The 24,061-nt window shown below is 25.4% G+C and overlaps 2 protein-coding genes and 1 pseudogene across 2 annotated transcripts; 1 reads left to right on the top strand and 2 right to left on the bottom strand.

Annotated features, from left to right (window-relative positions):
• Positions 1–775: 775 nt before the first annotated feature.
• LOC107167491 (uncharacterized) lies at positions 776–7,969 on the bottom strand. The gene is made up of 2 exons (XM_015516545.2): positions 7,724–7,969; positions 776–4,394 (listed from the first exon to the last, which is right to left on the bottom strand). Exons 1-2 carry the CDS (start codon positions 7,807–7,809, stop codon positions 3,236–3,238), a joined length of 1,245 nt encoding a protein of 414 aa, XP_015372031.1. The 5' UTR covers positions 7,810–7,969; the 3' UTR covers positions 776–3,235.
• Positions 7,970–10,650: 2,681 nt separating this feature from the next.
• Positions 10,651–12,275, bottom strand: LOC107167492 (nucleoporin SEH1-A-like). Its single transcript, XM_015516546.2, has 6 exons — positions 12,127–12,275; positions 11,895–12,057; positions 11,538–11,796; positions 11,229–11,474; positions 11,003–11,148; positions 10,651–10,883 (listed from the first exon to the last, which is right to left on the bottom strand). Exons 1-6 carry the CDS (start codon positions 12,235–12,237, stop codon positions 10,726–10,728), a joined length of 1,083 nt encoding a protein of 360 aa, XP_015372032.2. The 5' UTR covers positions 12,238–12,275; the 3' UTR covers positions 10,651–10,725.
• Positions 12,276–12,584: 309 nt separating this feature from the next.
• LOC149061188 (uncharacterized) lies at positions 12,585–15,183 on the top strand (annotated as a pseudogene).
• The last annotated feature ends 8,878 nt before the right edge of the window (positions 15,184–24,061 follow it).

The following is a 24,061-nucleotide window of genomic DNA, read 5'->3' on the forward strand; positions in this document are numbered from 1 at the left end:
AAAACTTGTAAGGAATCTTATATTAAATTTTTAAATCTTAGTTTAAAAAAGAAAATTTTTTATGAGTTTCTAGCCTAAAATAATTTGTGAATTTTTGTGATTTTTACGTATTTTGTCAAAATTCAAACTTTGAATGCTTATAAAAAAAAATTGTGACTATGAATTTATTTTATTTTTCAACTGCTATTGTAAAAATATGTTAAGAGCCTTTTATTAAATTTTCAAGCTTTTCACAAATAAATTTTTATCGATATTAATTTAAAAAAAACTAATAATGATCGAAAATTGCAAATACCTATGAATAGTTCAACTTAAGTCGAACATTTTTGAAAATTGCATGGTGGATAGAATATACTTATGTAAACATTTGGTGAAATGATGGATCAGGAAATTTTTGAACTTAATAAAATAAAAGTACTACATAGTACTATATGTTATATAAATTATTTTCATTTTGAGCTTAACATCAGGTAATTCGGTTTTAAATTAAACAAGGCTGAAAGTTTATCTTTATGTCATGTGATCTAATTAACTGACTTGATTAACTACATTACAACAATTTCTTTTAAACAACATTTTCTTATTGAGCGATAATTTTATATCTATGGTAGATATTTGATAAACAATGCATTTTTTGGTAATTTTTATTCGAGCTCTATCTATAACATGCTGTTAATTCCTAAATAATTACAATTTTTTTTCAATTTTTTTCTTATATTGTTATGTTTTTCCCTTTTTGATGTGTTATTCTGAAATAAATAAATATATGTATTAATAACTTTAAATGTTTCTGAATTTAAATAATCAAAAGAAAAGAGGTGCAATAATTATTTATAATTTTTTTTTAACTAAATTAGATAAATATAATAAATGCATGTTTCAAATAAAACCAAATTAATAAAAAAAAAACACAAACAAACAAATATTATTAATTGTTACATTCAATAATGCTTAAATAAAATTTTATAATATATTTATTTATTTTTAGATGTGATACCAGTTGAAACTGTAATCGAGTTTTACGAGAAAATAGATGACTGTCTATCACCTTAAGTGATGGATGTGATAACCTGTAAACTATAAATTAATCGAGCATCAGGGTTTAATTTTCTTAGTGTAATGAATGTTGATATTCTTTTGGACATGTAAGCTGATATTTTTTAAAATACCTTAGATGTAATATAATGAAAATACCTTAGATGTAATATAATGAAAATACAAAAAATAAATATTCATGTAATTAATTAATATATTTTTTACAATAATAAACTAAATATGAAGTAACTATATTTATCATGAAAAGTAGAAATTTTCAAGAGTGATACTTTTAATTTTTTTCATAATACATACAAATATTAACTGATTTTTATATTGTTATAATAATGATTATTAATGTACAGTATATGTCGTATTATGTATTAGTTATGTATACTATTAAAAAATAAAAATATTTTTAATTATATTATCATTTGAATTTAAAATTAATAGTTGTAGCAATAATTACTGAATAATAAGTTTACCTCAAAATTTTTACTAGAATTTTGTAGTATAAGAAATAATTGATGTTCATATTTATGAAAATTATCTTAAATGTAGAGTATTGAAAACTGTTTAATATAAAATGTTGCTGATTCAGTAAAATTTCTTGAACTAGAATCAGTTGAAAATTATTTTAATAATTAAAATACCTATAATTACATATTATATAAATGATTAATTAAAATATTTATTATATATATATACAAATACTAATTTATTTAATTCGATTCAACCAGTTCAAGATGTTTAATTTTCAAGGCAGGATAAGATAATGATTTTTATTTATTAAGTAAAGTGAAGTTAAATGTGTTAATAAGAAAAACTTAAAATCAATAAAAAACAAGTTAATCATTTTTGTATATAACGACACCAGCTTTCTTTATTTTTTATCAATTCAAAACTGTATAGCTAGAGTTTATATAGTATTTCATTGAAGTTTTTTGTCACCAAGAAAAATAATCACATTAAATTGTTACAAGCAATAAATACATAATAAACTATTATGATTTCTAAATAATTTTAATTTTTAACAGTTTTTATGATAACTGTTTGTTAACAATTATTAATTTTATGTCCGATAAGTTTTTACTTAATTTTATCTAAACATTATCTGAAATATGTTTTGAAAAAAAAATCAATTGAAATGTAATTAAGTAAAATAACTTGACTTCTTAAAATGGAAATTCAATTCTTTGATTTTACGTTAATTAAAAAAAAAAATTAAGTAAGTTGGTAGTTAAATTAACAGAAACTTAAAATTAACTAGTAAAGATAAAACGTTAAAAGCAAATTATTAATTTTATAATGTCCACCTTTGTTCATTTTCCTAAATTTAAAGTAAAAAGTAATGCTTAAAGCCCTTTTCTTTACTGTGTACAGAATTAATACAATTTCCAAAATTAATTACAGTGAAATCTCTTAACACTCTCAGTCATTGAAATGTTGTTGGCTATTCAGAGAGCATAGATGGCAGTTTGTCCACAAGAAAACATCTGTTATTTAGAGGTGTATGTCAGGAGAGGTTTCACTGTATATAATATGTAAAAAAATTCAAGTTGAACATATGAAATTTAGAATTTAAAAATGTTTAAGTTTTTGAAATAGTAATGGCTTATAATAATAGACACATATTATAAACATTTATATTATATGGTTACACACAATTGTTGATTAATAAAAAGAAATATTTTTATACCTAATAAAATAAAAAAAAAAATTATAAATGTTTTTGATTAAGACATTAAATTGTATTATGTTTTAAAAATAATTATTTATACTTAAAATATATAATATAAAATCTAAAAAATTATCCCAATACAAAACCATTATATCTCTGATTCATATCTTAGATACTTATCATTGATACTGCCAAACCCTGAATAAAAACTTAATATAAAGATAATTAAATCATTAGTACCTATATAGTAAATTCATACTTTAAAGTATTTCATTGTACAAGTTTTTGTAGAGAAAAAAAATATTTAAAAATTAAGGATCTACTAAGATATAATATATAATATATGTAAATTTATTTATTTCATTAATTTAAATTATTTGTGATAAATTGTCGTTTAATATGAAAAAGAAAATTTTTTGATTTTAAGTGTAGAATTAAACCTTAATACCTTTCTAATTAAAGATTTTCTTAAGAATAAACACACAGACTAAAAAAAGTTAAGAACACATATTATAAATTCTAATTAATTTTAATCCAAAGAACAGTATTTTCTGATGCAACTACTATCGCTTTAACATCTTCAAAATCCATGATGTCAAACATAGTTATTAGGCCAATTTCCAATTGTTTTTCAAATAATATATTCTTATCTTTTAGACTAATTAAATCATCCATACAGTGCAAACGATATGCCAATAAAAAACCATTAATAGTTCCAATAAACAAAATGTTTGTATACAAGTATACTGCAGAAGCTCCAGCATGTTTTTTCTTTAGCCATGAACGAACCATTATACATGAATCCTTATGAATGCCGTGAATTAAAATGCTATTAATCTGATTACGACTGATTATCAACCCATGAACTACTGATGTAAACAAAATGCAACTTAAATGAGGGCAGAAGTGGCCTTTGGTAATTTTTGAATCAATATTTGAATGCCATTCGTACCATGTTTCTCGGACCCAACAGCATGTATTTGTATAAAAGTTCATGTCAACATCAACAAGATTTCCAGTATATTTTTTTTTCTTTCCATCATGCTCTCCTTTTTTTGTATTATGCAAAGGGCACACGTTTGAATGATTTTCGTGGCAATCGATGAAAATATTATCTTCCCCAGTTTCTTGATTTGTTTCAGGTCTAGGATTTAACACTACAAGTGTGTTTATTTTGCAAGCTTCCATATCAATATTTATAAGATCATAGTTTCCTGTGTTCTGGTTTTTTGTAATTGAAAATAAATACATAAAATTTGAAAATACAATCATGACATTATTTTTATGACAAATAATTTTAACTGTTCCATCATGACCCAAAAAATCGTGTTGTCCTATAAGGGATAATTTAAAAACAGGATTTTGCCAATAAAGCCAATTTTTATATGCGGTTTCATAATGATTGTCTGAAAGCAAATCAAATGGAATCTTGTTATCAAGCTGTTTAGTGAACAGATCAATTAAATATTTCTTTGGTATTTCAAGATGGCAAATTTTTTTCCATTGTTTATTAAAACGAAGTGCATTATTAGTAATATCATGACATGTCTTTGACAACTGTTTAAATTTAAACAAAGTATCACAATCAAAATAACAAACAATTTTTTCCATCAATTCAGGCGGTAGACAAACCTCATGAACGTTTTCTACTTGATTGACTTGTTTAGGAATATCAACACTATAACAAAATCAAATAAAATATGTTAAAAAATAGTAAGTCATCGGTTATCTATAATATATTTTTTCTAAAAATAAATATGTATAGGTTAAATACTAAATCAAATTAATTTAAATACAAGTATTTTTTTGTTATTAATATGAATATATTTTACAATCTATTTAATTTTTACATAAATTGTTGGTAAATGGATAGATGGTTAATGAAATTTATGTTCACCATTTATATTAAACTCATTTTTTGGAATTATTTAGGAATTATTGAGGATAATATTAATATGAAAAGACAAGAGGATTGTGAAGGTTTTAAAGTTTGTTTTATTTTTGAACCATTGAAATCAAGATCAAGGATTTAGCTGAACCCCCCATAGTTGGATTTCTTTAGTCGCTTGAAGAGTAACTCACACGAAAGAGTTTTATTTAAAAAATTAACACGTTGACTGCCGGCTGCCGCCGTCCATATAAAAATAATTAGGTATTGATAATTTTTAGACTGCCGGCTACCGCACCATATAATTCGTAGGAAGCTATACGGCCGCGGGCTGCCGTAAATTAATTTGGATTTATATTATTAACTTTTCCGTGGCCCTACAATAACGATCTTTAAAATACGCTGTGGCGTAGTGGGAATAATTGCAATTTTTTTGATGAAATAAACATAATTTTAACATCTTTTTTTGTATCTTTAATTTTTTTTCAAATTCAAAAGTATATATACAAATAAAAATTTATAATGACACTGAAAATTGTCTTTGGCGTACCCATGATAAATATTCTTGAGGCTGCCGGCGGCCACATGGCAGTCAACGTGTTAATATGTGTAAATGTAAGAAGTAATCTTAATTATTAAGAGGATGTCAACTAACTAAACTTGGGTTAAACAGAACGCAACTCAAATACTAACATAGTATTAGAGTAAACTGGTCTATTATAAAACTTTAAGAGGATGTCACACCCCCATGCAATGTCTGTGTCTTACAAATGTAGAACATAGCAAAAACTGTACTTGCACAGGACATAGATAAAGTTCTTACCTATGCAGTGTGGAATTATGATAATTCTACTATAAATACTAAGGGAGAACAGTTGTACTGCATAAGTACAGTTTTTACCACATTCTACATTTGTAAGACGCGTATGATGCTGGTGGTTGTGGCATCCTCTAAGTTAAAATTATTATGTTCTTAAATTGCATTTTTATCACATCTAAATTGTTAAGAGATATGATCATTTTTGAATTCAAACATTTGAATATTCATAACTCACATAAAAATTTAAATATTTAAAAAAATCTAATTCAAGATCACAGATAATATTCTTTTAAGTTTTATGATGATCATTCATTCTAATAGTAACTTTCAATATAAAATTGGATGTTGCTATGTTCTCAAAGAGAAAACAAATGGTGTGGTGACATCCTCTTAAAGGCAGTAATTGAAAGCTGTTAGTATGGATAAGTGGGTTAATTCACAGTTCATATGGCAGGTCTAGCGTGCAATATTCAACTAAAACTTTTTAGCTCACTGAAGTTTTAAATTTCTATAGGATTTTAACAAAGAATCAGCACATTCGGCAAAAGAAATTGTTCCTTATTTAGCTTCACAAGAAAATCTGATAGGATGTATTGATTTATTTTATGATAACTTTTTCAGTACCTAGGTAGGTGTATTTATAGTTGTTTTTTTTATAAACACATTTAGAAATTATCCAATACTCTGTATTTCATCTTCTACACATGACCTAAATAAAACCATTTTCAACTAATATACTACAACTTTTCAAGTAAAAACATGCAATTAACTTTTAAATATAAATTTATAAGCAATAACATATTATATCTTAATACACAAAACATTGTATTATTATCATTTTAAAAAAGCGGGAAAGTGGATTTCGCTATGCCGTACAGTAGGTTACAAGTGGGTTACTGTAATGGATGGAATTAAATTTGAAACCAATGATATTTTATCAGTGTATACGAAAATTGATTCTGAGCGGAAACGGTTTATCTGTCTAGGATATATTATAGATTATTAAAAATTTTCAAATCTTAGATTTAAAAAGAAAAACTTTTATGAATTTCTTTCTAAGATAATTTGAACATTGACGTAATTTTTACGTATTTAGTCAAAATTTAAACTTTAAATTCTTATAAAAAAAAATTGTGTCCATGTATTTTTAATATTTTTCAACTGCTATTGTTGCAATGTGTTAAAAGCCTTGTATTAAATTTTCAAGCTTTTCTGCCCAACAAATAAATTTTTATAGATATTAATTTAAAAAAAACTAATAATGATCGAAAATTGCAAATACCTATGAATAGTTCAACTTAAGTCAAAAATATTTGAAATGAATGTTGATGTCATTATAAATGAATTAAATAGTGATATATAGGTAGTAGGAAGTAGGATTATAGTATTACAAATAGTTATAAAATTTATATAATTATAATAGGTAGGTACTACACTAAACATTTGAATAATTTTATTTTTATTTTAATAACTAAATTTTTATTGTAAACAATGTTAGAAATTACAATGTTAATACTTAGTGCTAAAAAAATTCTGAAATTTAAATCACTATATTGTAATTTTTTTTGCAGTTACAATCTTAACAACTTAACCATGGGTTTTATTACAAATTAAATCAATAACTTCTTCATTATTAATATTTTCAAGTAAGTTTTTTTAAACTGAAATTAAAAGATATGTGTTTAATTTTGGCTAAGAAAGACAATTGTTCAAGTGGTAAAATATATAATTAAGTTATAAACTTGCATACGTATACACAACTATAAATTATTGTACAGTATACACTGATAGACAATAGCTGCGCTGAATGTTGGGTGCATTATTGAATGGAATGCTCGACACAGTAACATTATGTAGTTATTCGGACATACTCATAGTTATCAACCATAAATTTGGATTGATATTATTATTACTATAATGAAAGACTAGACTATTTTTGGTCAAAGATAATAACATTATCTTAACATTAACTTTTTAATATTTACATTTACATGGTACCCAAAAGTTTCTAGGTAGGTAACTAGCCGGTTCAATACCATCTAGGTAGGTTAGTATCAGAATTGCTTACAATAGGAAGAGAAAGGTTTTTGGTGTGATAGCACGACAATGGCTTGGTCGGAGCATGAATGTATTTTAATTTTTAACTCGTTTAAATAAATACCATAATCAACATAGGAACCACATTTGACAGGGAGTTTAAAATATATTTATTATCACAATTATAATTTAATAATTAAAGTAATAATACAACAAAGCTAAGCACAATAGTATTAAATGCCTATTTACGAAGACTATTTACCCAGATGTTATATTCAATGATGAAAGAGAAATGGTGTGCGCTGGATCCACGTCGTCACTCCAAGCTGGACAAATTGAATCATTCATTTTGAATTTTTGACAAATAACAATCTAGATCATGTACACAATACGAAAAAAATCAAACTAGTTGTACACAACTCACGCTTGAACATTTCTCAGTTGTAACTTGTAGAAATGTAATGTAGAATGTTGGAACAGTGCGAATGCCGATTAGCCTAATTTCTTATCAGTTATCATGTCAACAATCGTAAATTTTTGTTTACGTAAAATTTCATGGAGTAATAACATTCATCTTATTGTACAGTACATTTATCTTTCGCGGTAGTTACGAAATATTAAGATTTATTACTCGAAATTATCAGCAAATATATATGTGTAAACTACTTTAAAGCTAAAAAATACTTAAAGCTATTTAGAATTACTCGGACGACGCTGCTGGTCATCCAAACACTGTTCGTGTGTGCTATAGGTACACTTTTACTCCTACCATATTACAGCAGAGCGATTTTCCAATTTTTTTTTTTTACAAATTCATATATTATTAACTTGAATTATATACATTGGCCAGCTGTAAACAAGTTCCAACTATAAATTGTAGTAAGTTTATTTAACTTAAACAAATAATAATTAAATCAGTAACACAATCAAAAAAAAAACTATTAAAAGTGATAAGATGCCACGTCTTAAGCAGATTAATATTATAAGTGCTAAGTGTCAGTGCCGAACTACACATTACAGAGCTAGTGCAAATTTTAATTGGGGATCTTAATATAATTTTAAAAATGAATTCATCTACTGCTTATAAAATATGATGGCTGCCTTTATAGTATGGAAGTTTAATATAATAAGGAATATTATGAAAATTATTAAATTGTTTAAATAATGATTGTGATATATAATTACATTTATTTTTAATTATCTATAAATAATATATATCTTCTTACTATTTATTGTTGGAAACTAATTTTGTTGATGTTAGCACCAGTCAGACTTCGATATTCCACGTTGACAAATTAACATATTTTTATATACTTGTATCTATATTTATTTTACTTTGCAATGGAAAATCTTGAAATAATTCAAATGTTCAGAGAAAAAAAATAAACTATTATATTGTACTGATGGGTAAAAATTCTCTTTCCATACATTTTTAAATGGTTATGTTCACATGTTGTCGTGTTAAAAACGTTTTTCCAAGTGTTATTTTAAAATGAAAGAAAATAGTTTCATTTTAAAATGCTTTAAATTATGAACACAACAACGTTTTAAATCGTCAAAAACTCGATAAAAAATTGAAGCGTTAAGCTTTTGATGTGTCATGTGAATATTTAGTTAGTATCTACTCATGTAGACACTAAGAAATAATACTCTTAGATTCTTAGTACTATAAAATATTAATTATAAATTATAATTATAATTATAATTTATAATGAATATAATTGCAGAAACGGGGCTTATATAGGCAATTTTATATACGTACTCGAACATTTCTTTCCTGCTGCATCCATTCATTGTCAATTCTTCTATATTTTAATTAGTGGCAGATAGTATAAATAACCCGTGTTTTCTACAAATTTCGATTTTTATGTTAACAAGCCACATTAAGCCACAGATTAGTCAACTACCCTGATCGGAATTCGGAACTAATGTGAAATGAGTATTGATTATAAAATATTATAGTATGATATAACGTAATATGTACCTCCTAGTATTTAAAAAATTCAGGTTCTGGCCGTCTGTAGTCTAATCCACTAATCTATCCATGTCCAGTCCTTTATATTATATTATAGTTCATGATATCAGCTGCCGGCCGATATTTGAAATAAATAATTAATTTCAATATTATTAATTTAATTATTTTTGACTATTGTAATTGAGGTTTCAATGCAACAATCAGATTACTCCATTTTCATGAATTTTTCAGTAGAGAGTAAAACCCGTTCGACAACTCCGGAGTTATCTCTTTATTGCACCAAATTTATGGATTTGACACAACCAGATAACTCTAGAGTGATCTATTTATTGCATTTAAACTCGAAATCAGATAATTATTCCATATTTCGTTTATTAAATAACGAATAAATACGTTTGTTGCACTAATTTGTGTATATTATTTTCCTAATCATATCAATAAATAAAAAGATTTTGCTAAAAATTGGAGTAATCTGGTTGTTGCATTGGACCCTTCAATTAATAATTACCAACTAATTTATCAGAATTTAAAGTTATTGTTGAAAAATACAAATCGCAATGGTATATCAATAGGCGTGGATCTAGAAATTTTAAATGAGGTAGTGGAGAGAAAAAGTTTATCATAAAAATAGTGTATTATATTTTAATTTTAATACATAATAAGTTATATACGGGACATTAAGCAGGCTCGACCGATTCCATTTTTTCAACAATATTGCAGTTGTTTAAAATCTGATTTTTGAAATTTTGAAATATTATAATTAAAGACCACATTTTCAAATTATTAAAATTTGTTTTACTATTAAGAGTGTACAACCTTCTGTTTTTCAAATAGGATATAAAAAACTTCTCGTAGTTCGTATAAATTTTGAATTGGGTACAATTAGATAATTGATAGTGATTGTGATTGAAGAAATTTTATAATTATTATCTGGTTATTGGTATAACAATAAATGTAAACACTGTGTATGAATATATTTTTGTTTATTTTAAAAACAATTTGTTGATCATAAATTTTAAGTTTTCAATTATTATAATAAATTATAAATTGTTAAAAATCTATTGTTTTTTTAAACTCAAATGAGATTGTGTCTAATTCCATTGATTATTTATAACTTATAACTATAGTTAAGAGCTCTTATAAATAAAACATTAAAGTAAACTTCAACTGTCGATATTTATAAAATTAATATAATAATATTTTAACCATTTTATTTGAAAAACAATGGAATTATCTCACATTTAAGACTTAAATAATTAAACAAAAGATAAAAAAAAAAATTTCAGTTATTAATGCCAATGAACTTCACTTGCATGAGTTATTTGACCAAGTTTGACGAACCTTGTTAAATTGTTTTGAGCAGTTGATTGGATATTATTTGATTGTGGCTGTGGCAATTTTCCATCACGTTTTAATACCCCAACACATTTCCAGGTATCTACTGTTGCTAAATATATATATATATACATACATTATAATAATTTTAAATTAATTTATTATAATCTTGTTGAACTAAATTTTGAACTAGGTATCATTTTTATTATAAATTGACTTCTTAAAACTTACATTTCCAAAGTCTCACATGTCCATCATCGCCAGATGATGCTAAAACAGTACCAGTTATATTCCATGCAACACGCCAGACCGTACTTAAATGATCATTAAATTTAGCTGCAGTTTCAATAGTAAAGGGGAAACCTCTTGTAGCATTACTATGTAAAAAGTATTATTACTATTATTATTGGAAATCAAATATTTTTTTCAACAGTAACATTATAGCGTTAGTACTTACACAATTGGTTTGATTTTTAATATGTGAACATTATTTGTAGCTATTGCTAACAAATGAAATGATCGTCCTAGATTAGGTGCAAACATAATATCATGCACTGGATGTGTTACAGAAATTACAGAACTAGTGTTAACCAATCGACGAGAACCACGGACTTCATTGTATCCACAGATAAATACTTTACTATTTGTAGTATTGGAATTGTCATCACTACCAACAACTATCATTAAATTCGGCATTATACTGCTATAAAAAAATGTTCAATATTGTTAAGTAATTTATATTATATAACCTATATAAGATTATTACGTTGATAATACAGGGTTCCATGTGAGACAGCTACTTGGCGCTTTTAATGATAATTCATGTTGCAATTGCCATTCAACAAGATTTATTGGATCTGGAGCTTTATAAATGCGTATGATTCCGTCAGCAGAGCATGTTGCTAAAACGAATCCAAAAGATATTGGACCAAACTTAACATCAGTTACAGAAGTGCGGGAATCAACTAAGCTTGCTCTACGCATCCAATCCCGCAATAATGTTTCATTTTCATTACTTTTTCCCGCTACAAATAATCAATTTTTAATAACATTCAGTTTATCTAAATTATTATTAAAATCAATTTAACACACAATTTGAAATCATAACTGTTTCCATACTCACAGACTTTTTCTTCTTCCCAAATTGCTGCAGTACGGTCAAAGGAACATGTTGCTATAACTTGACCAAAATCTGGATGTGCCCAAGTCACTTTCCAAACAGATCCACTATGGGCCTTCCAACTAGCTGTCAAATTCCAATTACCATTTTTATCTTGGTCCCAAATCTATATTCAAAACATTAAATTTAAAATACACAATTTTCAAATGTTAACAGAATAAAAAATTACACTTACTTTAACTAATTGATCTGTAGAACATGTTGCCATTCTATCTCCATAGTAGTCAAATGCAACATCGTGTATTAAGTCTTTGTGCTCCGTATTAATACTGTGTGCCTCAGCCATATTTCAAATTTATTATACCCCTATTATAGAAGCTTAAATTATTCTATATTACTTGCAGCGTAAAAGTAAATGGCGTATTGATAATGTTGAAATTCTCAAACGCTATAAACTCGACATTTTTTTATTGCGTAAGATTATGATAAAATCTTTTAGGTTATGTACGATAAATATGTAAAATTTGTAATCTCTTTGGCGTCCAATTGACAGTTTCATAGCTAGTACATAGATGTCGGTGTAGATACACAAGTTTAAATTTATTTTGAAAGAACATGCGTGGATTTTTGCATGGATAATGAAGTAATGGATGGATGGGCCATTCCTAAATATTATGCACAGAGCGTTCCGTAATGGAAGAGAACTTATGTTACCAAAGTGATTAGAAAGTGATCACAATATGGTTACTAGGCGATTCATAATGATAAATAATAATATTTTATTATCATCAATAATAAATATTAAATAATTATTTTAATAAAACATAATAGTTATTTAATTAATTGTATATACTTGTAACAACTTCGTGAAACTATGCATTACGTAATAATATGTTATTTTATATTTTTCATATACGATAAAAAATCAGAACTTTAAATAAATAAAAAATAAAATATATCTAACTCATTGGTTTAAAAATAGCACAAGCTTAGTGTATTTGGACCTAATTGTTATTTTATAATTTTTCTTTTTTTAACTCATATTGTGCACAATACTATATTGTTGTAGCATGTTAATTAAACTTTTTAATAAAATTATACATTCCACAATATTAACTTAAATGATATAGCTATTAATCATAATTTAATTTCAAGGTAATTAATTTTCACAAATTCTCAAAAAAATATTAATTTTAAAGTAGGGTAACTTGTATAGTTATTGGCATTCCAAACTTCTTTTATTAATAAATAATGCCGTGTTAGATTTTAAATTATTGGTCACACTGTCCTATTTATATTTGAGCCAAATGTTATTATTGTTCTGTGACTGATAAGATACAACATTTTAATCGAAAACCGTTGATGAAGAAGACGTCAAAAAAGGTAAGATATTACTTAAAATCGTGATAGAGTACTGTTAAGAAATAAGCATTTAGTGATTTAGTCGTATATAAATGATCGCAAATAGTAATGTTTAGTTGATTCTGAATCCTAAAAACATTTACAGCTTACTTATATGATTTTAAATACTTTCATATTTTTCATTTAAATAATATAATAGATGACAATAACTATATTGTATATTTATATTTGGTTAATTATTGGCATGGGGTGCCAATAACAGAATTTGTGTAATTTATATATAATTAATAATTAAAAAATATTTTTAAAATCTCCAAGTCGTGTAGAAAAGCTGAAAGAAATGTATCCAAATTTGAGTCTTCCACCAGAACCAATAATTACTAGATGTGGGTGGGGGACATGGTTGAATGCAGTCAAATACTATTGCGATAACTTTGAAAAAATAAAATATGTTGTATCAACGTTGGATTCTATTTCAGCAGTTTCTATTCAAAAAGCGAAACATTTATTAAATATGGATGATATTAAAAATAATTTAATTTATATATCTGTTAATTTTGGATTTTTAGAAGATACAATAAAACAACTAGAAACAAGAAAAATGACTTTAGTTCAAAGTTTAGGACTTATAGAAGAAGCTGAAAAATGCATAGAACAAGTACAAGGACCCTTGGGAGTTGCAGTAATAGAAAAAATGCACAGCGTATTACATAAAAATTCGATAAAGACGATTTGCCTGGTTAATATTTTTATTAATTATCAATGAAAATTATAAAAATTTATTTAATTTATTTGATTTATTTTGGGAATTGATTGGTATAAAGCATTTCTCCGGCGTAATCCAGTAATTTCTATAAGAACTAGTGAACATGTATGCAGATACATGTTATATTGCCTGTGCTTATGTTAGTGAGCTGTTTATTAGGAAGTGGTTCACCGATATTTACCAATATTTAAATGATGAGAATTTGGATAATATTTTAAAAGATCCACGCAGGGTTTTTAATGGAGATGAATCAGGGTTTTCCTTGTGCCCCAAAACACAGTCTGTTCTTGGTTCAAAAGGAGCCAAGGATGTGTATGAAGTCGCAACTGGTAATGCTAAAGAGAATTTAACGGTAATGTTTACATTTAACACAGCTGGAGAAACATGTCATCCAATGGTAATATTTAATTACAAAAGAATACCACAAAATATTATCAATTCTGTGCCTGCCAATTGGGGTATTGGACGTTCAGATTCAGGATGGATGGTGTCTGAGGTGTTTTATGAATTTGTGGCAAATGTGTTCACCCATTTCTTATTCAAAGTGGTATAGAATTTCCTGTAATATTATTTGTAGACGGTCATAAAAGCCATCTTACTTACCATCTAAATAACTTATGCAATAATTTAAAAATTATTTTAATTGCTCTTTACCCAAATGCAACCAGAATACTACAACCAGCGGATGTAGCAGCATTTAGACCACTAAAGGGAGGGTGGAAAAAGGGTGTATTTGAATGGCGCCATGAAAATCCTCATTAAGCGATTACTAAAAAAGATTTTGCCCCTATTTTACAAAAAGTGATACATAAAACAATAAGACCAGAATTTTAATGAATGGTTTTAAGGCACGTGGTCTATTTCCATGGAATCCAGATCAAATTGACTTTAGAAAATATCTTGGAAAAAAAGAATTAATTTCAACAGAAAAAAATATGATTATTGACACTGCAGACTATAATAATCTAGAATATAATAATTTTACTGATATTGTTGGTTCAGAAATAAAAATAATGGAAAAGTGTTCAGGATGTTATTGAAAAAGAAAACCATCCTGAAGAGTTTTATGTGCTTTATAGGTTATATGAAAAATTAAAGAAACATACTAAAAATGATGATGTAGAAAAAAATGCAACTTCTTTATTGAATAATAGTGATTACTGATTATACTTCAGAAGATATTGATCACTATTTAAACGAGAATATAGAAACCTTAGAAAGGGTTGAAATATAAATATAACTGATAATGATATTCAAAATACAACTATCAACTATAATATTACTCCATCATCAAATAGAGTTATGGAAATTCAAGAAGAAAATTACCAACCTTTTACTTTTATAAAGAAAATGAATCTGTTTCCTTTAGAAACTTGTTTAGTTTGGCCTATAACACCAGAGCATAAAGGTAAATGTGACATAGAAAGGGTACCATTTGTTATAACATCCCAAAAGTGGAAAAATTTGTATAAAGAAAAGGCAAATAAAAAAAAGAATATTGAAGAGGAAAAAGAAAAAGCTGAAATATGATGATAAACAAAACAAACTAACAAATAAAATAAATCAAAAACATAATTCACAAGCTCAAAAACGACCAATTGTAAGAAATCTGTTTTTAGAACCATCAGTTTAAAAAAAACCAGTAGAAATCATTACAAGTCAATCTATTGAGCTTGTAATTGAAAAATATAAGAAGAGTAATGCAATAAAGGTATATGAAAATGATAATTCACCACTTTCATCAAAAACTACTGGTAAATGTTTCCAATGTAATGGCACTATAAGCAGTAGTGATATAGCCGATATAGGATTTGAGTGTACATTTTGTAATAATAAGTACCACAATAGGTGTACTAACAAAGATGATAATTGTGATTTGCTTTCTAATGATGATAACATACTATTTATTTGCTACATGTGTGAAAAAGAGGTAAACATGATTTAGACAATGCTTGGTTGGTATCTATTATAAATTTTATTTAACTATATTTTTAATTTTGTTTTTAACTTAGTCTTAGACAATTATTATTAAAGAATGACCAATTGTATATTATATAATCAATTGTTATTTTATCTTTTTTTTATTAAGTATTTAAGTACTATCTAAGAGACTGATGGCTATAAGTTCTAGTCACATACCTAATATTCATTTGATTTATAACTACATACCTAGGTAGGTACTTATTATATTTTTTATTAATTTAATTACATTTTAACAGTTGTCTTTTATTATTATTTTAATAGTTATGTATTTTCTTTAATGGCTGTAGGTTTAAGTTACACATTAATGATAATTTAAAGATATTATGTTGTATGGTATATATTTATAAATTTTATAATTTTATTTGCATTATTGTTTTTGTTATATAAAGTATTGTCTTTGATACTGATGGCTATAAGCTCTAGTCACATGCATAATATTAATTTGATTTATAACTACATACTTATTATATTTTTTGTTAATTTAATTATATTTTAACAGCTGTCTTTTATTTTTATTTTTATTGTTATTAATATGTGATATTTGTTAATTACACCTTTAGGTATACCTATTTGTATTGTTTTTATTAATATATTTTTAACTGAAGAGCAGTTATACTTATTGATACATTATATACCTACCAGACTTATATACTTTTCAATAAAAATTGAATTATGTATAAGGACACATTGTATAAATTGTACATTATACATTTATACCAATATATTTTTAAATGGTCTTAAATCAAGGAATAAGATGGAGGCTAATTTATTAATTTAAAACATGTACCTACCTACCTATATGGCTAATATTGGCTATGGCCAATTGAAGAAAATTAATTTAAAAATCATGTGCCAATTACTTTGTTTGTTAATGCCAACTTTACAACCAATAGTGCCAATAACTATATTTTAGTGCTATTCTAGTTGAATATATAAACAAAAATTTTTTGGTTAAATATAGCTTATTTTTTATTAAACATGTCAATAGATAACAACATTTTGAATGTATTGATAATATTAAGTTAGTTGAATCTTTGATTGGTAGGATGTAGGACTGGTATACAAATGAGGTTTTTCTTAATGTGCCAATAACTAGACAAGTTACCCTACCAGTTTTTAATTCAAGAAATAATTCTTCCATTTAAATTAATCATATCTAAATCTAAATGGCAGGCAAATGTCCATGCATTTGCATATGTTTTTCAATAATAATAAAAGTTGCAGAGTAGGATAGACATTTATTTTACGACCTATAGGAGAAGAAAGCAAAATGTTTATGTTTTATATTTCTATTTTTTGATCCATTTGTTTTTTTAAAAGTATTTAATAAAAATCATTGGATTCAAGTTTAATTTATACAAATCTAATATTAAACTGTTGGCCCCTGCACTTAAAATTTAAAAAAAATCGAGTGTGCATTTATTTGATGTAATTAATATCGTAAAAAATATAGAATGAGTTTTAAAAATAATGAAAATGAGAAAGAAATTGCTGTTTAAGAATGTTAATATTACATCATCAAGATAGAAAAAAACTCAAGTCTGATAATTTAACTTATTTTAAATACACACCTATCACATCGGTAGATGTCGAGCGAAGTTTTTCTAAACATAAATATTTTTTATGACATATGGCTAGATGACATTATATACACTTTAAAAATATTTAAATATTTCAGTTTATTGTTAATCTAAGTAGGTAAGTATAATGAAATAAATTGTACATTAATTTAAAAAAATCAATAATTATTTAATTTTTCAGACTAAATCATCAATAAAAGAAGTCCAATAACAATACAACAGTTTTTTATTTAAATCATTTATCATTTCATGACAGATTTTATATTTATAAGAATATTTTACCTGTTTTAGCAATCAAATGATTTATTTGCACATATTATAACATTTTTTAAGACGTATATAATAACGCTTTATTGAGGATACTTAAAAATTTTATACAGCATATATTAAAGTTTTTTGGAGCATGAACATTCATCTTTTAATCATAAATATATTAACATATATGCATAATGCATAATATACAGAATACCATATTTTTAATCTATTGACTGAAACCTCTAAATAGTAGACACCCATTGGGAAATAAACAATTTCTACTATAGTGAGACACTATACGAAATTGGTTATAAATTTAAATATGCATACATATGTATTAATCCAATATTGAATTTGGTACGTATTTATTTATTATTAATTATACGCACAATAATAATGTATATTATGTATTTAAAAGTGGGTAAAAAACGTCAAAAATGTGTAATGTTTAATATGTACAAATAGAAATATCTATAATTTTTTTTGCGTAAATTTTTACTACTCTTTGCAATGTACATGTATTGCGTCCATTTATGAGGTAATTCTCAATTTTGGTACCAGTTTTTACATTTTTTACGTTGACTATTACTTTTAAGAGGTTATAAATCCTATTATATGTGCATTAATTAATTATATACATTTTTGAAATTGAATTTAAGTGTCCACTATTGAGAGGTAACCATTTATAGAGGATTCACTGTATCAAATTTTTATTTTTGTATTGAATTACTTGCTAAGTTTATGAATAATTTTAAAATAACTAAAAAAATTATTACAAATTTTGAATTTTTGTTAGCATAAAAAACAAACATCTCACACAAAAGAAAAGTTAAGAACTTGGGCATCTCGGCAGTCTATAAAAAGTGCCTACCATAATTTAACTGGGTAAATATAATTTATAAACATCAATTGTGTCAACTTGAAACATCAACCAATAATGCGGTAAGAGAATTAACTAATTAACATTAAGATTTAAGAATTATAAATTTACAAAAATATAGACAAGACATGTTGTTAGGGGAGAAAAATGATACCTATGTTACTACATGTAATTCCTTTTACATTTTAAACTAAACATTTAATTTAACTTCTACTAATAAGATTGAATAAATAGATGGAATAATTTTTGTTCACTACATTTACACTTCACACTGATTAATAGGTACCAACATTGATTAAATATACAAAATTTGTAAAATTTAAAGTGATTTGTAGACTCCATTATCAGAGGACACAACTAATGCGATCGCCAATTTCTAATTTTAGTTTTATACATAAGTATATTTAATCAATGATACCGATATATATATACATAAATTACTGCATAGGAACGAACAGGAATAGAATAAAAAACACAAAAATTATAAAACATGTTTCATAAAAAAATAATAAAGTATTGCATATAATATCACATGAATAAGTCAACGACTAACCTAAATATATATGTTGATCTCGGTTTATAGTATTTCCATTATGGTTAGTCGGATTATGGTCAAATTCCTATTATCGTCTCACCGTCGAGAACCTACTCTACATTATGATAGGTATATTATTCATTATATAGCAACGGCAGAGTAAAATATTAATTTAAGTGAATTGAAACATAAGTTAATATTTTTATTACAATTTTCAAATTTAATAATTTAAAAAAGCGGGAAAGTAGGTATCGCTCTGCTGTACATTAGGTGGTGGGGTGGACCTCTGACTAGGGTAGGTTAGATTTGAATGCAATGATAGCTATTATTGTTTACGAAAAACGATTCTGAACAGAGACGATTTGTCAGACTAGGATATATTATATTTAAATATTGTCATATTATACTCTATTTTAAAACAAATATTTTATTTTTCAATTAGGATGAATTTTGCATAAGGCATGGTTAAACAATTTTTCCAAAAACATTGCATGTAGTTATCATAATTCATAATACCTTATATTATCATAGAAATACTACCTGGTTTGAGGATAAATCGTTATCATTACGCGATTTCATAAAAATTTAAAACTCAAACGCACAAAACATTTTTCCTATAATGACGCTTCAAATTTTCTCTATATCTATTTGAAGTAAAACTTATTGAAAACTTAATGTTGAATTTTATAACCTTGGATAAAAATACAAACAATATTGTGAATTTTGAAAATAAACAAAATAATTCGAAAATATTCATGGTTTTGACGAATTGTTGTCAATATTTGAAATTCAAATGCTAATTCAAATTTAATTTGCATTTCCGATGGACATTTTTTTTGTGATAAAGATTGAAAAACTTGTAAGGAATCTTACATAAAATTTTTAAATCTTAGTTTAAAAAAGAAAATTTTTTATGAACTTCTAGCTTAAAATAATTTGTGAATTTTTGTGATTTTTACGTATTTTGACAAAATTCAAACTTTGAATGCTTATAAAAAAAAGCGGGTAAGTGGATGTCACTCTGCTGTACATTAGGTGGTGGACCTCTGACTAGGGTAGGTTAGATTTGAATGCAATGATAATAGGTATATCATTGTATACGAAAAACAATTCTGAACGGAGATGATTTGTCAGTCTAGGATATATTATAGATAATTAAAAATTTTCAAATCTTTGATTTAAAAAGAAAATTTTGTATAAATTTCTAGCTTAAAATTATTTGCGAATTTTCGTAATTTTTACGTATTTAGTCAATATTTGAACTTCAAATGCTAATAAAAAAAAATTGTGCCTACGCATTTTTATCAACCCTTCAAAAAAAATTTTCAGAAAAATTGAAAATTTCAGTTGTCTATTAATATCTCAAAAAAAGTCAAAATATTTTTAAAATTAAATCATGTAAAGAAAATGCCAATCTAAATAACTGGTAAAATTTTCAAGTATCTACGACTTATACTTTTTGAATAATAACAAATGTTTAAAATCGTTTGAGGATCTATCGTTATCGTCACGCTATTTCGAAAATATTTAAAATTCAAACGCACTTAAAATTTTTCCTATAACGACGCTTCGAGTTTTCTCTATGGCTATTTGAAGGAAAACTTAGTGTTATATTTTTAATCCTTAGTTATAAACAGAAAAAATTTTGTGATTTTTAAACTTCAAAATTACTTGCAAATTTTCGCTTTTTCGTCTTTTCGACATATTTCGTAAAAATTTGAACTATAAACGCTTATAAAAAAAATTGTGAGAAACGATTTTTAATTTTTTTTTAGCTACAATAAGAACAACTTATAAGGAACCTTGTATTACATTTTCAAGTTTTTTTGGTCGTCCAACATTTTTTTACCGACATTTCAAAAAAAAATTCTCAAAAAAATCGAAAATTTCAGTGGTCTATAAATAACTCAAAAAAAATCAAAACTTTTTTAAAATTAAACTGTATATATATAACAATAACTTAAACATTTGGTCAAAATTTCAAATATTTACAGTGATTATTTTTTGAATTACAACCATATAAAAAAATTAATTTGGTCGAAAACTGGTTTTGCGTAAAAATTCCAGTTTTTCTGTCATTTTTTTTTGTTTTTCTCTTTTTTTTTGAAAACTGTTGGAAAATTTTTGCTTTTGACCTCTATTATGCACCAAGGATATTTACTTTTACATCGGAAACCACCCCCAAAGTTTGAAATAGAAGCATTATTTCGACTAGCTGTGCTGTACACAGACACACACAAAAAAAAACACACATCATTGTAAAATCAATACATTTATCACTTCGTTCAGAATCTAAAATTGTAACTATGAATTTATTTTATTTTTCAGAATGCTATTGTAATAATATGTTAAGAGCCTTGTATTAAATTTTCAAGATTTTCTACCTAAAAAATAAATTTTTATCGATTTTAATTTTAAAAAAGCGGGTGAGTCGTGGATGTCGCTCTGCTGTACTGTAGGTTACTGTAATGGATGGGATTAAATTTGAATGCAATGATAGGTATCATTGTATACGAAAAACGATTCTGAACGGAGATGATTTGTCAGTCTAGGATATATTATATTTTAATATTGTCATATATTCTATTTTGAAACAAATATTTTATTTTTCAATTAAGACGCATTTTGCATATGGCATGGTTAATCAATTAGTGTAGTTATCATGTAGTTATCATAATTCATAATACCTTATATATACGAATACCTGCAGGTTTGAGGATAAATCCTTATCATTACGTGATTTCATAAAAATTTAAAACTCAATCCCTCAAAACATTTTTCCTATAATGACGCTTCCCATTTTCTCTATAGCTATTTGAAGCAAAACTTATGGAAAACTTGGTGTTAAATTTTATAACCTTAGATATAAATACAAACAATATTATGAATTTTGAACTACAAAATAATTTGCAAATATTCATGGTTTTGACGAATTTTTGTCAATATTTAAAATTCAAATGCTAATAAAAATTAAATTTGAATTTCCGGTGGACATTTTTTTTGTGATAAAGATTGAAAAACTTGTAAGGAGCCTTGTATTAAATTTTCAAATCTTAGGTATAAAAGGAAAATTTTTTATGAATTTCTAGAATAAAATAATTTACGAATTTTCGTGATTTTTACGTATGTTTTCAAAATTGAAATTAAAATGCTTGTAAAAAAAAATGTGACTATACATTTCTTGTATTTTTCAACTGCTATTGTAAAAATATTTTAGGAGCCTTGTATTAAATTTTCAAATCTAAGGTATAAAAGGAAAATTTTTTATGAATTTCTAGAATAAAATAATTTACGAATTTTCGTGATTTTTACGTATATTGTCAAAATTAAAATTTGAATGCATGTAAAAAAAAATGTAGCTATATATTTCTTTTATTTTTCAACTGCTATTGCAATATTATATTATGAGCCTTGTATTAAATTCTCAAAGCTTAGAATTAAAAAGAAAAACTTTTATGAATTTTGATCTAAGATAATTTGAACATACCCGTAATTTTAGATTCTGAACGAAGTGATGAATGTATTGATTTTACAATGATGTATTTTTTTTTTTTGTGTCTGTGTACAGCATAGGTAACTAGTCGAAATAATGCTTCAATTTCAAACTTTGAGGATGGTTTCCGATGTAAAAGTGAATATCCTTGGTGCATTATAAAGGTCAAAAGTTAACATTTTCCAACAGTTTTCAAAAAAATCGAGAAAAACAAAAAACAAATGACAGAAAAACGGGAAATTTTACGCAATACCAGTTTTCGACAAAATCGATTTTTTATATGGTTGTAATTCAAAAAATAATCACTGTAAATACTTGAAATTTTCACCAAATGTTTATGGTAGTGCTATATATATACAGTTTAATTTTTAAAAATGTTTAACTTTTTTGAGTTATTTATAGACCACTGAAATTTTCGACTTTTTTGAGAATTTTTTTTGAAGTGTCGGTAAAAAAATGTCGAACGACCAAAAAAACTTGAAAATTTAATACAAGGTTCCTTATGAGTTGTTCTTATTGTAGCTAAAAAGAATTAAAAATCTTAAGTCACGATTTTTTTAATAAGCGTTTATAGTTCAAAATTTTACGAAATCTGTCGAAAACGTGAAAATTTGCAAGTAATTTTGAAGTTGAAAAATCATAAAATTGTTTGCGTTTATAACTAAGGATTAAAAATACAACACTAAGTTTTCCATGAGTTTTCCTTCAAGTAGCTATAGAGAAAACTCGAAGCATCATTATAGGAAAAATTTTAAGTGCGTTTGAATTTTAAATTTTTACGAAATAGCGTAACGATAACGATTTATCCTCAAATGATTTTAAACATTTGTTATTATTCAAAAAGGATAAGTCGTAGATACGTGAAAATTTTATCAGTTATTTAGATTTGCATTTTCTTTACATGATTTAATTTTCAAAATATTTTGACTTTTTTTGAGATATTTATAGATGACTGAAATTTTCAATTTGTCTGAAAATTTTTTTTTTGAAGTGTCGATAAATAAAAATTTTTTGGCCCTATCAAAATACTTGAAAATTTAATACAAAGTTCCTCATAAGTTATTATTATAGTGATTAAAAAATTATATGAATACATAGTCACAAATTTTTTTTATAAGCATTTACAGTTCAAATTTTGACTAAATACATAAAAATTACGGCAATGTTCAAATCATCTTAGATCGAAATTCATAAAACTTTTTCTTTTTAATTCTAAGATTTGAGAATTTAATCCAGGCTGATAATATAGTTTTGCAATAGCAGTTGAAAAATAAAAGAAATATATAGCTACATTTTTTTTTACATGCATTCAAATT

The sequence above is a fragment of the Diuraphis noxia genome, unplaced genomic scaffold, assembly GCF_037042655.1.
Source record: "Diuraphis noxia isolate RWA-SAM2 unplaced genomic scaffold, SU_Dnox_SAM2 contig0001, whole genome shotgun sequence".
NCBI lineage: Eukaryota > Metazoa > Arthropoda > Insecta > Hemiptera > Aphididae > Diuraphis > Diuraphis noxia.

Coding starts and splice junctions, on each gene's coding strand:
- LOC107167492 (XM_015516546.2), bottom strand. CDS start 12,237: ATGGCTGAGGCACACAGTATTAATACGGAGCACAAAGACTTAATACAC. Junction 11,475..11,537: donor TGGAACCCTGTATTATCAAC/GTAATAATCTTA, acceptor ATTTTTTTATAG/CAGTATAATGCCGAATTTAA. Junction 10,884..11,002: donor ACATGTGAGACTTTGGAAAT/GTAAGTTTTAAG, acceptor ATATATATTTAG/CAACAGTAGATACCTGGAAA.
- LOC107167491 (XM_015516545.2), bottom strand. CDS start 7,809: ATGAATGATTCAATTTGTCCAGCTTGGAGTGACGACGTGGATCCAGCG. Junction 4,395..7,723: donor TCATTGAATATAACATCTGG/GTAAATAGTCTT, acceptor ATTTTGTTATAG/TGTTGATATTCCTAAACAAG.